The sequence below is a fragment of the Sebastes fasciatus genome, chromosome 16 (genome assembly GCF_043250625.1).
Source record: "Sebastes fasciatus isolate fSebFas1 chromosome 16, fSebFas1.pri, whole genome shotgun sequence".
Classification (NCBI taxonomy): Eukaryota; Metazoa; Chordata; class Actinopteri; order Perciformes; family Sebastidae; genus Sebastes; species Sebastes fasciatus.
Genome location: NC_133810.1, coordinates 419,031 through 433,013, shown reverse-complemented (window position 1 = coordinate 433,013; position 13,983 = coordinate 419,031). Strand labels below are relative to the sequence as shown.

The 13,983-nt window shown below is 40.5% G+C and overlaps 2 protein-coding genes and 1 pseudogene across 2 annotated transcripts in view; 1 reads left to right on the top strand and 2 right to left on the bottom strand.

Moving 5' to 3' along the window:
• The window catches only part of LOC141753499 (GTPase IMAP family member 8-like), a 42,682-nt gene extending 29,054 nt beyond the window's left edge, over positions 1-13,628 (bottom strand). The window contains exon 1 of the mRNA XM_074612248.1: positions 13,610-13,628. The gene's annotated coding sequence lies outside the window, so the exon portion shown is untranslated. The remainder of the gene's footprint in view (positions 1-13,609) is intronic.
• On the top strand, positions 2,554-11,386 carry LOC141753501 (GTPase IMAP family member 8-like). The gene is made up of 3 exons (XM_074612251.1): positions 2,554-2,656; positions 8,494-9,058; positions 9,234-11,386. Exons 2-3 carry the CDS (start codon positions 8,512-8,514, stop codon positions 9,959-9,961), a joined length of 1,275 nt encoding a protein of 424 aa, XP_074468352.1. The 5' UTR covers positions 2,554-2,656; positions 8,494-8,511; the 3' UTR covers positions 9,962-11,386.
• LOC141752537 (uncharacterized) lies at positions 4,089-7,147 on the bottom strand (annotated as a pseudogene).
• Positions 13,629-13,983: the final 355 nt, after the last annotated feature.

Sequence of the window (13,983 nt, the reverse complement as noted above, 5' to 3'; positions counted from 1 at the left end):
GAGAAGCATCTGATGAGGCTCAATCTAATGTTGCTTCTGGAAGTAGGAATAAAAGAGAATTAGCGCAATTTCATAATCTGGAGTCTTACCATTGGAGAATGAGTATAGGAGAAAAGTGGGGAATAGGTTTATTTCCGTGGTATGGGGTAGCGTTCTTGGCAGATCACATCGACAATATTACCTATACCTTGCAAGGCTTTGCGAACGAAACCATAAGAGGTTTCGAATTGTTGTCAAACACCCAGAGAAGTCACAGACTGACGTTGCTGAAACATGACATGGCTCTTGATTATATTTTGGCCAAACAAGGGGGCTTATGTGTTGCTTTAAATTTATCAGGAGATGCTTGCTATACGTTGATTCCTGATAGTTCTGACAATATGACTAGTGTCATAGAGGCATTGAAGCTCATAAGAGATGCGTTTGGCCCATCAGAAGACGCGGGATGGTCTGCAAACGCTTGGTTGCAGGATAAATTGGGGCCACTAGGAGCAGTGTTAGTTCAGGTTTTGGTAGCGCTCGTTATGTCGTTGTGCGTGATGTTTTGTTTTTGCACGCTGTTGTTGACCTTTGCAAAGGCTATGATAATTAAATGGGTTGGAGTTGTGCTGCCCGGCGATCAAACGCTGATGCCATTATTACACGAAGCTGACACGGACGTGGATGAGGATGACGCAATAAAGATCGAATTGGTGGAGGAATATCCATTTTAAAACATACTCCTATTATTTACCTCTGTTTTTGCTTGTGTAGTTTGTAGTGTTGATGTTGTGTTGCTCTTTCGAGACTTTGTTTAGTCTCGAAGGGGGGATATGGCAACAAATGAACAATATGATTAATGGACAATATTTACATTTTTACTTATCTTATTCTGTGTTTGATGTTTTAATTGGTATCTGTTCTGTATGCAAAAGATACTGGTTTTCTTTTCTTTCATTCTAGAACATATTGGGGAAGAATACTGTGAGGGTGGTGGATTGTCAGGGACTCCGAGGGGCTGAATGGATTCAGACACTTCAAACATGAAAATACGAATGGCCTGAAGAACTCTGAACGTGGACTGTCGATACAACATCCAGAGTCAAGACGTCATCGATACTACACCGGCGTCAAGGCTGCTGAGAAACTACAGCGTTAGACAGTCTTATGTCTTCTCTGAGATGTTACTTTAGTGTTATTGAAAGGAATTTTCTTTTTTGTGTATTACATGCTTGAGAAATGATGGTTTCTAAATATAATGGGACCTCAGATGTTTTCTTTTTCTTTTTCTCGATGTTTAGGGACAGTGGGGTAGGCAGGAAAAGGTTCATAGAAGGGTGCGATGGGTCGACCAGCCTGACTTTGGACATTTGTTTTGTTTTAATTTGCTGAGAGTTCCATATGCATTTGCTTAAATCAGTTCCATATACAAATTGCTAAAATCCTGTATTTCAGTGTTATGGAGTATTACGTATGGTCGCCTTGGCAGAGGGACCGTGAGAGAATTTTCCTGTATACATTGTTTAATACATTGTTCAAGAAAAATTAGCTGCCTGACAGGTTTTTCACTCTCACTTTTATACTCCATAAAGTTGTTTCAATGGTAATAAGGACAGGTTGTTAAATTTGTCATGTTAATACACCTGTATGTTTCTTCTCTTATTTTTTCGAGACTTTGTTAAGTCTCGAAGGGGGGAATATGTGGTATATTTTCAGGTCTGATACCGGACTGAGAGGCCCCTAATTGTAAACATATGTGAAAGAAGTAGGGCAAAGGCCAGGGGCTGAAAGATAAACATGTAGGAGATACCTAAGACATGAGTTCATATCTTAGCTCGGTGATTGGAGGGCCTGAACCCGATATAAGGTGGGCGCGGGCCCCCAAACGAGCAGGACTTTCATATTCGCCCCGAAGCCTCCGGACTGCTCGAGACGTCCGTATGACATGTGTGACTTGTTTGTAATAAACTCTATGTACCAGCAAGAACAGTGTCCTCGGAGCTTCCTTCATCATCACTTCAACAGCACGGTCGCAGAAAAGATACGACATATATTAACATATAACCTCTATGAGATATAAAAGACAACTATAACAGTAAATATATTAACATATAACCTCTATGTGATATAAAAGACAACTATAACAGTATATATATTAACATATAACCTCTATGTGATATAAAACACAACTAGTGAATATATATATTAACATATAACCTCTATGTGATATAAAGACAACTATAACAGTAAATATATTAACATATAGCCTCTATGTGATATAAAAGACAACTATAACAGTTAATATATTAACATATAACCTCTATGTGATATAAAACACAACTATAACAGTTAATAAATATATTAACATATAACCTCTATGTGATATAAAAGACAACTATAACAGTAAATATATTAACATATAGCCTTTATGTGATATAAACATAACTACAGTAATGAATAATGATGAAAGGGATGATGAAGTAGACCAGATGGAGAAAGAAAGCTCATATCTGTATTTCATGTATCACAGACTTCATTATTTCACATTAAAAGACATCTATCTGGTGCTTTTATTTTGTAGTTCCGCCCCTCTCTCCGTCGTTAGGGCGTTATTGAGTCGAGCTTTGAGGGAGAACAACCGGAGAAACAACGTCGACATCGTGCGTGCTGTTTTCAGGTGAGTTTGTCTTTATATATAAACATTATGTATCTGTATATATACATATTTGTATATAAATTTACATATAGAGAGAAAGGTCTGTTTATCATCTTATTAAATTAAACCTGGAAACAACAGAACTTAGTTTTAATGGTTATTTTTCTAAAACCTGTTTCATGTTTTCATACTAAAGCAGGAAATCAAACTAAGAAAAATAAAAGTTTTATTTCTGTTCAGATCTTTTCTGTTGGTCTGTCTGCACCTCGCGCATGCGCTGAAAGTGGCCGCTGCACGCACCTCGCGGGAGCGCGCAGCGAGAACGAGGGGAATATTATCAGATAATATAAACATATAATATATAATATAATAATATCTATTATTATTATCAGATAAAACATATAATAAAATACCTATTATTATCAGATAATATAAACATATAATATATAATATATTAATATTTATTACTATTATCAGATAATATAGACATAATATATAATATATTATATTATCAGATAAAACATATAATATCTATTATTATCAAGTAATATAAAAATATAATATATAATAACATCTATTATCAGATAATATAACCATATATAATATAACATCTATTATCGGATAAAACATATAATATAATAATATCTATTATTATTATTATCAGATAATATAGGCATATAATATAATAACATCTATTATCAGATAATATAACCATATATAATATAATATCTATTATTATCAGATAATATAAACATATAATATATAATATAATAATAAATATTATTATTATCAGATAATATAAACATATAATATAAGTATGGGATAATGTACAGCGAACCGGTCATTTTTGTGGAGAAATCAATATTTTTGACACAAAAACGGTCCTCCAGAGTCCGACATCGGAGCTGCACCCATAGCAACGGTCTGTTATACATAGCAACGGTCTGTTATACGTAGCAACGATCTGTTATACATAGCTATAGCAACGATCTGTTATACGTAGCAACGGTCTGTTATACGTAGCAACGGTCTGCTATACATACCAACGATCTGTTATACATAGCAACGATCTGTTATACTTAGCCATAGCAACGGTCTGTTATACATAGCAACGGTCTGTTATATATAGCAACGGTCTGCTATACGTAGCAACAGTCTGTTATACGTAGCAACGGTCTGCTATACATAGCAACGATCTGTTATACATAGCAATGATCTGTTATACATAGCAACGGTCTGTTATACATAGAAACGGTCTGTTATACATAGCAACGATTTGTTATATGTAGCAACGGTCTGCTATACGTAGCAACGGTCTGTTATACGTAGCAACGGTCTGCTATACATAGCAACGATCTGTTATACATAGCAACGATCTGTTATACATAGCAACGGTCTGTTATACATAGCAACGGTCTGTTATACGTAGCAACGGTCTGCTATACGTAGCATTTCATTCATTCAAAGCCTTTCGCTCCTTTGTGGAGCATAGGCCGTTGACCACAGTCCGCTAGAGTCTTTTGTCCTGGGCTTTCCTCTCCAGTTGTTTCCATGTCAGCCCGCTCTGTTTGATGTCCGTGTCAAGGTCCCTGCGCCAGGTGTTCTTGGGCCGGCCTCTCCTTCCTTTGCCTTGTGGGTTCCATCTAAGGGCCTGCCTGGTGATGCTGGTACCGGGTTTCCGGAGTGTATGGCCAATCCATCCCCATCTCCTTCTCCTGATCTCTTCAACAGGTTTTTGACCTGTTCTTTGCCAAAGATCATTGTTACTGATGGTATCCGGCCAGTGGATGTTTAAGATGCGCCTCAGGCAGTTGTTTATGAATGTTTGTACTTTTGTTGTTGTGGTCTTTGTTGTCCTCCACGTCTCTGAACCATAGAGGAGTATTGGTTTAATGTTGGAGTTGAAGAGTCTGAGCTTTGTCCGCCGGCTGATTTCTTTGGAGCTCCAGATGTTCTTTAGTTGTATGAATGAAGCCCTTGCCTTGCCGATTCTGGCTCTGACATCTGCATCCGTTCCGCCCTGTTTATTGATGACACTACCGAGGTATGTAAAGGCTTCTACTTCTTCCAGTGCTGTTCCCTCCAAGGTCACTGAGTCTTCACTGGTTGTGTTGACCTTGAGGACTTTACTTTTTCCTTTATGGATGTTGAGGCCTATTTGTGATGATGTGTCTGCCAGTATTGTTGTCTTTTCTTGCATCTGTTGTCGGCTGTGAGACAGCAAAGCCAGGTCATCAGCAAAGTCTAAGTCGTCCAGCTGTGTTGTGAGTGTCCACTGGATCCCGTTTCTCCTCTGTGCTGTTGTGGTCTTCATTATCCAATCGATAACCGTGAGGAAGAGGAAAGGGGACAGTAGACAGCCTTGCCTGACGCCGGTCTTCACTTGGAAGCTTCTGGTGAGCTGTCCTCCATGGATAACTCTGCAGGTTATCCCTGCGTAAGAGTTCCTGATTATGTTGACCATTTTTTCTGGAATGCCATGGTATCGAAGCAGTTTCCAGAGGATGCTTCTGTCAATGCTGTCAAATGCCTTCTCATAGTCTATGAAGTTGATGTACAGCGGAGAATTCCATTCCAATGACTGTTCAACTATGATGCGGAGAGTTGCGATCTGGTCCACGCATGATCTATTCTGCCGAAAGCCTGCTTGCTGGTCTCTTAGCAGTGGGTCCACAGCTTTCTTTATTCGTTCCAGGAGAATTCTGTTGAATATCTTTCCTGGCACTGAGAGAAGCATGATTCCTCTGTAGTTAGAGCATTTGCTCAGGTCTCCTTTCTTGGGGAGCTTAACCAGATAGCCCTCTTGCCAGTCTGTTGGTACTTCCTCCTTCTCCCAGATCTTCTGAAACAGTGGGTGCAGCATCTCTACGGAGGTGTCCATGTCTGCCTTCAGCGCCTCTGCCGGAATGTTGTCTGGTCCTGCTGCCTTGTTGTTCCTCAATTGTGTGATGGCCTTTTTAATTTCCAGCTTGGTGGGTTCTCCACAGTTGATGGGCAAATCCGTCTCCGCAGGTTGAATGTCTGGAGGGTTAGGTGGTGTAGGTCTGTTCAGAAGTTCTTCAAAGTGTTCTGCCCATCTCTCCTGTTGTTGCTCTAGTTCTGTGATCGTCTTCCCTTCCTTGTCTTTCACTGGTCGATCTGTCTGTCTGGTCTTGCTGGACAGCTTCTTGGTGGTGTCGTACAGCTCTTTCATGTTTCCCTTTGCTGCCGCCTCTTCTGCTTCTTAAGCCAGGCTGTCGATGTAATTTCTCTTGTCCTTCTTCGCACTTTTCTTTACCTTTCTGTTGACCTCTGTGTATTCTTGTTGGGCTTTTGCCTCGGTTGTTCTTGTACGACAGTTGTTAATCTCTGCCTTCTTCTGTCTTCTCTCTTCTATCTTGTGTAGAGTTTCTGCTGATATCCACTCTTTCTGCTGGCACTTCTTTAGTCCGATTACTTCCTGACATGTTGTTGTGATGGCCTCTCTTATCTTTTCCCATTGGTCTTGCATGTCTTCTTCCATGCCCAGATCTTGCAATACCTGGAATCTGTTCTTCTGAGTCAGCGTGTACTCCTCCCTTTTCTGTGTCTCTTCCAAAAGGCGGACGTTGAACTTCTGTCTCTTTGTTGTTGTTTCCATCCAGTGCTTCTTCAGTTTCAGCTTCAGAGTGGCAACTAGCAGGTGGTGATCTGATGCTATGTCTGCTCCTCTCCTCACCCGTAGGTCCTGAAGTGATCTCCTGAACTTCCTGGTTATACAGAAGTGGTCGATCTGGTTCTCTGTCACGCCATCCGGTGATATCCAGGTCGCTTTATGAATCCTCTTGTGTTGAAAGACGCTTCCACCTATGACTAGGTTGTTCAGGGCACAGGTGTCTGCAAATCTCTCTCCATTCTTACTCATCTCTCCCAAACCCTGCTTGCCCATTACTTCTTCGTAGCCTGTGTTGTCTCTTCCGATCTTTGCATTGAAGTCCCCCATGAGAATACTGATGTCTTTTCCCTTTATCTGTTCCAGGATGCTCTGCAGTCTGTTATAAAAGTCATCCTTATTTTCATCGTTGCTGTCATTTGTTGGTGCGTAACACTGTATCACATTCATCTTGATCTTCTGCTTCTTAGTTCTAAAAGAAGCTGTTATGATTCTTGGACCATGTGCTTCCCATCCAATCAGGGCTCTCTGTGCTGTTCTTGATAGAAGAAGACCGACTCCCTCTGTGTGCGGGGCTTTGTCTTCTTCATGGCCCGAGTAGAGTAGCAGCTCTCCTGTCATCAGTCTTTGTTGTCCCGATTGAATCCATCTTGTCTCACTGATTCCCAACAGGTCTAGGTTGTATCTATTCATTTCTGCTGCTGCTTGCATGGTCTTTCCGGTCTCATACATGGTCCTAACGTTCCACGTTCCAATCCGGATGTCTCTGGTTGACAGAAGGGGTTTCGGCTCTGTGACTTCCTTGACTTTGTGGCTTTCATCACACAGTGTCATATTTCCTCTTGATGAGGAACCCTCCTCTACCAGGTTTTGATTCTGTCTTTCTGTTGTCAACGTTTCTGTAGCGTATAGGTTTTTTACAAGTTGGGGTTGCTAACCCCAAGCCTAACCTTCCACCATTTCTGGCTTCTGGTAAGTTTTGGAGTTGGTTTGTTAGTCCTCTCCCCTAACTTATTGTCTTCCAGGTAGTGGATTACAGTCTCATACCACGTGAGGCCAGACAGGCTTTGGGTCGTGTACAAGCTGTCTCGGCACGTCAAGCCCAACCAACTCCTGCTACTGTGTAGTGAAAACTGCAACTAAGGCGAGCGTTTCATACCAGCAGCACGAGACAGCTATACGTAGCAACGGTCTGTAATACATAGAAATGGTCTGTTATACGTAGCAACGGTCTGTTATACATAGCAACGGTCTGCTATGCGTAGCAACGGTCTGTTATACATAGAAACTGTCTGTTATACATAGAAACTGTCTGTTATACGTAGCAACGGTTTTGGAACTATAACCCCAAGGCTTCTAGTCCCAGATGTTATAAGGGTCCTAGTTCCAGATGTCCTAAGGGTTCTAGTTTATGATATCCTATGGGTTCTAGTCCCAGATGTTATAAGGGTTCTAGTCCCAGATGTCCTAAGGGTTCTAGTCCCAGATGTTCTAATGGTTATAGTCCCAGATGTTATAAGGGTTCTAGTCCCAGATGTCCTATGGGTTCTAGTCCCAGATGTTCTAATGGTTATAGTCCCAGATGTTCTAAGGGTTCTAGTCCCAGATGTTCTAAGGGTTCTAATAGCAGATGTCCTATGGGTTCTAGTCCCAGATGTTCTAAGGGTTCCAGTTCCAGATATCCTCTGGGTTCTAGTCCCAGATGTCCTATGGGTTCTAGTTCCAGATGTACTATGGGTTCTAGTCCCAGATGTCCTATGGGTTCTAGTTCCAGATGTACTATGGGTTCTAGTCCCAGATGTCCTAAGGGTTCTAGTCCCAGATGTCCTAAGGGTTCTAGTTCCAGATGTCATATGGGTTCTAGTCCCAGATGCCATAAGGGTTCTAGTCCCAGATGCCATAAGGGTTCTAGTTCCAGATCTCCTATGGGTTCTAGTCCCAGATGTCCTAAGGGTTCTAGTTCCAGATGTCCTAAGGGTTCTAGTCCCAGATGTCCCGAGGCTTTCTAGTCCCAGATGTCTTGTCCCAGATGTCCCAAGGCTTCTAGTCCCAGATGTTCTAAGGGTTATAGTCCCAGATGTTCTAAAGGTTATAGTCCCAGATGTCCTACGGGTTCTAGTCCCAGATGTTCTAAGGGTTCTAGTCCCAGATGTTCTAAGGGTTCTAGGAGGTTCATAATGTTTTTTTCATTCACCACTCACTGTGTCCTTTCTGTTGTCTTCGGCAGGTTTATTGTCACCCAGTCATGGATCCGAGTCTCGTCATCGTCCTTCTGGGAAACACTGGAGTTGGTAAAAGTGCTTCAGGAAACACCATCCTGGGACGACCAGCGTTCGAGTCAAGACAAGCCTTCAGATCGGTGACGACACAAATCTCCGAGGCAACTGAAACTGTGTTTGGGAAACAGATCTCCGTGATCGACACTCCAGGAATATTAGGATCTGAGATGGAGATCCAGACCTGGTGTCGGGACCTCCTGCAGTCCTCCAGACCTCGTCTTTTCCTGGTGGTGTTCAGTGTTGGACGGTTCACCAAAGAGCAAGTGAAGGTCCTGATGGCAGCCAACAGAGTCCTCGGGCCTCAGGAGTTCAAAAAGTGTCACCTGCTCTTCACAGGTGGCGATGCTTTAAAGGACAGGTCTTTGGAGGACTTTCTCTTTGAAGAACACGTTACAACATTTTCAGGGAAGTATCATCTGTTCAACAATGAAGAAGGAGGACGGGAGCAGGAGCAAGTCAGAGAGCTGCTGATCAAGTCAGGCCACCTCAGAATCCAGCAACCTGATTCACCAGGTATCATCTTATATCATTTTCACATATTCTGTGTGTATCCAGAGCCAAAGCTGTGACTAACTCAGGTGATATATCATACCCTGTGTAGTCTTCTATGAGCGCTTGTCGAGTAACGTTATGGCAATTAACTGCATTTGGGCGACTAGCAACATCTCTGGGTTTTCTTTCTTCAAAGACAGGAGGATGGTTCTGCTCGGCCTGCCGGGAGGAGGAAGGAGTTCATCAGGAAACACCATCCTGAGATCAGATCAGTTCAGATCAGCCGGTGGTTTTGATTCAGTCAGTACTGAGACGGTCTCTAAATCAGCCGTGGTGGAGGGTCGTGACGTCACAGTGGTCGACACTCCAGGATTCACTGATGAAGGTCTGACTCCTAAACGGCTGTATGAGGAGATCATGAGGTTTATAGTGAAGGCCAGTCCAGGACCACATGCCCTCGTCATCGTGGTCAGAATAGGCAGCATCACCACAACAGACGTCAAATTGTTTGAGCTACTTCTTAAACTGTTTGACAGTGGAGCTTGTAGGTACTCCATGGTGCTTTTCACTCATGGAGATGAGCTGAAAGACAAGACCATTGAGGATAAGATCCAGTCCAACAGTCCCGTGTCAGATCTGGTCTCCATGTGTGGTGGTAGATACCGTGTGTTTGACAACCGTCAGAGAGGAAACAGGGTGCAGGTTAGAAACCTCCTGGATCAAATAGATGTGATGGTCACAGCTAACGAAGGACATCACTTCACCGTTGAGATGTTCCGGAAGGCTCGGCCAGGCGGCGGCGTTGGCGCAGTTTACAGAGGTTGTGAGAGAATTTGCCGTTTTTTAAACATTCATAAGTACAAAATCATCTGTTTCACACTGTGTCTGGCTGCAGTGGCACTGATAAGATTGATGATTGAATAAAACTAGAAGTGCACTCAGAGAGCGCAGAGCTCCGCCAAGGCAGGTTTCATGTACTTCCCTAACACTAAATAACTTCACCAGATTTATGTTATCTATGTGTTTATTAATCACATTTTGTTTTACAAAGTTAGTAAAACAATGTTTAAGTCCAGCCTGATGTCGTCTTACACATAACAGAATGATTCCAGTCTCTAACACACAGTGAGGCATACAGATGATTAATCAATCACTGGTATCAGATCAGTACTCGGTATCAGCTGATACCCAAGGCCCAGGTATCGGTGTCGAGACTGAAAACGTTGGATCGGTGCATCCCTAACCTTTACACAGACTAATAAAACAAGTTTTAACATTTCAGTCAACTGAACTGTGTCATAGTCTACGTTCGTCTACGACACGTCACTTATCCTCTAATTTTGCCGATCCTCAATAGCGTTGGCTCGTCTGGAGTTCCTTCAGCTACAGCAGGTTTATAAATCCCCCCAAGAAAAGAGAGAAGAGTCTCAGAGGAAAATGGAGAATTGAATACAGCGTGGACAGATTAGTTTGCTTTCTGCGGCGAGAAATTAGCAAACAACAAAAAAGTAATTGAAAGACATTTTCAGAACAAACACACTGGAAGCTTCTAATCAAATCTCCTCCAGACGATTCTCCAGTGTCCTGCCTCTCGTCTGTACTCAGCTCCTCTCTGAATTAGACCCAACAGGTGTGTTACCTTCGTTATAAAGGCTCAAATACCTTTGTGACCTTGGTCTGGTCAGCTAACATTACTGCCAAGCAGCTGAAATATAGAGTGATATTGTGCTTTTAGCTGACGTGTGTCTCCTCACTGTGTTGAGCGATGCTCCTTCATGTCTATGTAGAGCGAGCACAAGCGCCAGCAACAGGACGCTGACTTTAGTTGACTTAACGGACACAGATGAAGCTGTTAACAAGACATTATGATTCTAACTAACAGTCCCTTTAAGACAGTAAAGGTTTCTGATTCCTGCTTTAGACGATATTACGCACACTATGACTCGGTGACTTACTGTCCATATATTCATATGATCATATTTTTGTTTGTATTGTATTTACAAGTTATTGATTTGAGCTTCTACTGAAAATTAATGAGCATCAATTCATTCAGTTTTTAAACATTTTTTTGTTAATGTTCATAAACAGTAATCTGATGCATCTATTAATCACTTTAACATGAATGTTTTTATCTGATCAGTCTTAATGAGTGATGATATAATCAGAGTATAAACAATGTCAGCTGTTCATTATTGGATGTTTAAATGTGATCAAATCAGACACATAGAAGACCATGTGTTGAAGTTTCTGATGAATAATACAATAACATGATTTCTGTTAGAGGATTCTGATATATTGATCATCTGTCGATCAGTTCGTTTGATTCGTACAAATAAACTGAAAACTTGATATCTTAGTTTTGCTTTTTTATTAAAGTGATTGATTTAAAAGCTAATAACTTTAAGATTTATTTATTAATATAATAAACAAACTTTATCAGCTCAAAATGTTTTACATTATTAATACATACCAGAACAAACAACATATATATATGTGTGTATATCTACACATATATGTGTATGTATATATATATATATACATATGTGTGTATATCTACACATATATGTGTATGTATATATATATATATATATATACATATGTGTATATATATATATATATATATATATATATATATATATATATATATATATATATATATATATGTGTGTGTGTATACATATACACACACACATATACACATACACATATATATGTATATATGTGTATGTGTATATATACATATATATGTGTGTGTGTGTGTATATATATATATATACACACACACACACATACATATATATGTATATCTACACATATATATACATATATACGTATATACACACACATGTATATATACATACACATATATATCATATATATATACGATATATACATATATATGTATATTTCATATATATATATATATATTAGATATTAAAGCAAACAAACACATTTTAAATGTAAATAGTGAGGTTGTAAATCTAAAAAGATCTTTTTTAACTTTAAAATCTCAGCTGACTTTCAGAGTTCAGATGCAGAATATTTTTATGTCGTTGTTTTATTTTCTCTAAAACCTCCAGTTTAACACTAAAGTGTCTTTAAGTTCTAACATTTATTAAATAAAGTTAAAATAAAGTTTAAGATGATTCAACAGCTTTTTGTCTTTTTTCTTACATGAAGAAAATGAAACTACATGAACACATACTACATAAACATGAACAGACGACTGTGTTCTGAACTGAAGGAAGATTACAGGTACACTAACACCTTTATAATGATATAATATAATAATATAATAACAGGTTAGTCTACAGGGAGCGCTATAGGAGTCACATCGCTCTTAGTGACCATCACAGACACCTTTATAATGATATAATATAATAATATAATAACAGGTTAGTCCCTGTAGGAGTCACATACTGATAAACCACACTGACTGAACACATTTAACTGAAGAACTTCTGAACTTTGAGATCAGCCAGACGAGTGCATTGCATGATGGGTAGTGATTCAGGACCTGTTCTACATGTTTACAGGTATCAGATCAGGCTGGTTGATGAAAACTGTCCAAAAAAAGGAAGCATTGAAGCTCCTTTCCTTTGGTAAAGGATGCTCCAGTGTGTCGTCTGCTAAAGGAGATAATAAAGGAAGCATTGAAGCTCCTTTCCTTTGGTAAAGGATGCTCCAGTGTGTCCTCTGCTGAAGGAGATAATAAAGGAAGCATTGAAGCTCCTTTCCTTTGGTAAAGGATGCTCCAGTGTGTCCTCTGCTAAAGGAGATAATAAAGGAAGCATTGAAGCTCCTTTCCTTTGGTAAAGGATGCTCCAGTGTATCCTCTGCTGAAGGAGATAATAAAGGAAGCATTGAACGTCCTTTCCTTTGGTAAAGGATGCTCCAGTGTGTCCTCTGCTAAAGGAGGTAGTAAAGGAAGCATTGAAGCTCCTTTCCTTTGGTAAAGGATGCTCCAGTGTGTCCTCTGCTAAAGGAGATAATAAAGGAAGCATTGAAGCTCCTTTCCTTTGGTAAAGGATGCTCCAGTGTGTCCTCTGCTGAAGGAGATAATAAAGGAAGCATTGAAGCTCCTTTCCTTTGGTAAAGGATGCTCCAGTGTGTCCTAAAGGAGATAATAAAGGAAGCATTGAAGCTCCTTTCCTTTGGTAAAGGATGCTCCAGTGTATCCTCTGCTAAAGGAGATCATAAAGGAAGCATTGAAGCTCCTTTCCTCAGCATGTAGAGGACTCAAACAGCTCTCATCACGGCTGCTGCTGAGAGACTGAGAGGGTCATTTCACTCCGTTAGGAACCTTCCTGAGAGAAAAGGACTATTAGAACGCAGCCCAGAACCCAAACAGACTCCTTCAACCAGAACACACAGCGGACCACTAGAATATCACTCCACCTGAAGAACAACTAAACTCCCCAGATATACATTTAAACAATAGCAGTCATCATCATCATCATCATCATCATCATCATCATCATCATCATCATTATCATCATCATCATCTCTCTAGTGCCAGCCAGAGAAGAGATATATGAAACCAAACAGATATTAATATTCAGAGAGACTCACATGGAGGGAAGCAGCTGCAGACTCCTGACTGAACTAATCAGTCTCACCTGAGAGCTCACCTGGACTCACCTCCTCTAATCAGGACTCAGTGTTAGAGGTGATAGTCTCTCTCAGCCCTCTGGGGGGCGATATATACTTATTATTATTATTATTAGAGATCAGTTAACAACACTAAACAATGGCAGATATTGATCCAGAAACCCTCACAGGTACTGCATTTAGCATAAAACAATATGCTCCAATCAGAACATGGCAAACTGCAGCCCAACAGGCAACAACAGCTGTCAGTGTGTCAGTGTGCTGACTTGACTATGACTTGCCCCAAACTGCATGTGATGATCATAAAGTGGGCATGTCTGTAAAGGGGAGACTTG

Excerpts from the sequence above, each read along its gene's own strand:
- LOC141753501 (XM_074612251.1), top strand. The coding sequence starts at position 8,512 with ATGGATCCGAGTCTCGTCATCGTCCTTCTGGGAAACACTGGAGTTGGT. Across the intron at positions 9,059-9,233 it reads CCAGCAACCTGATTCACCAG|ACAGGAGGATGGTTCTGCTC; the intron begins GTATCATCTTAT and ends CTTTCTTCAAAG.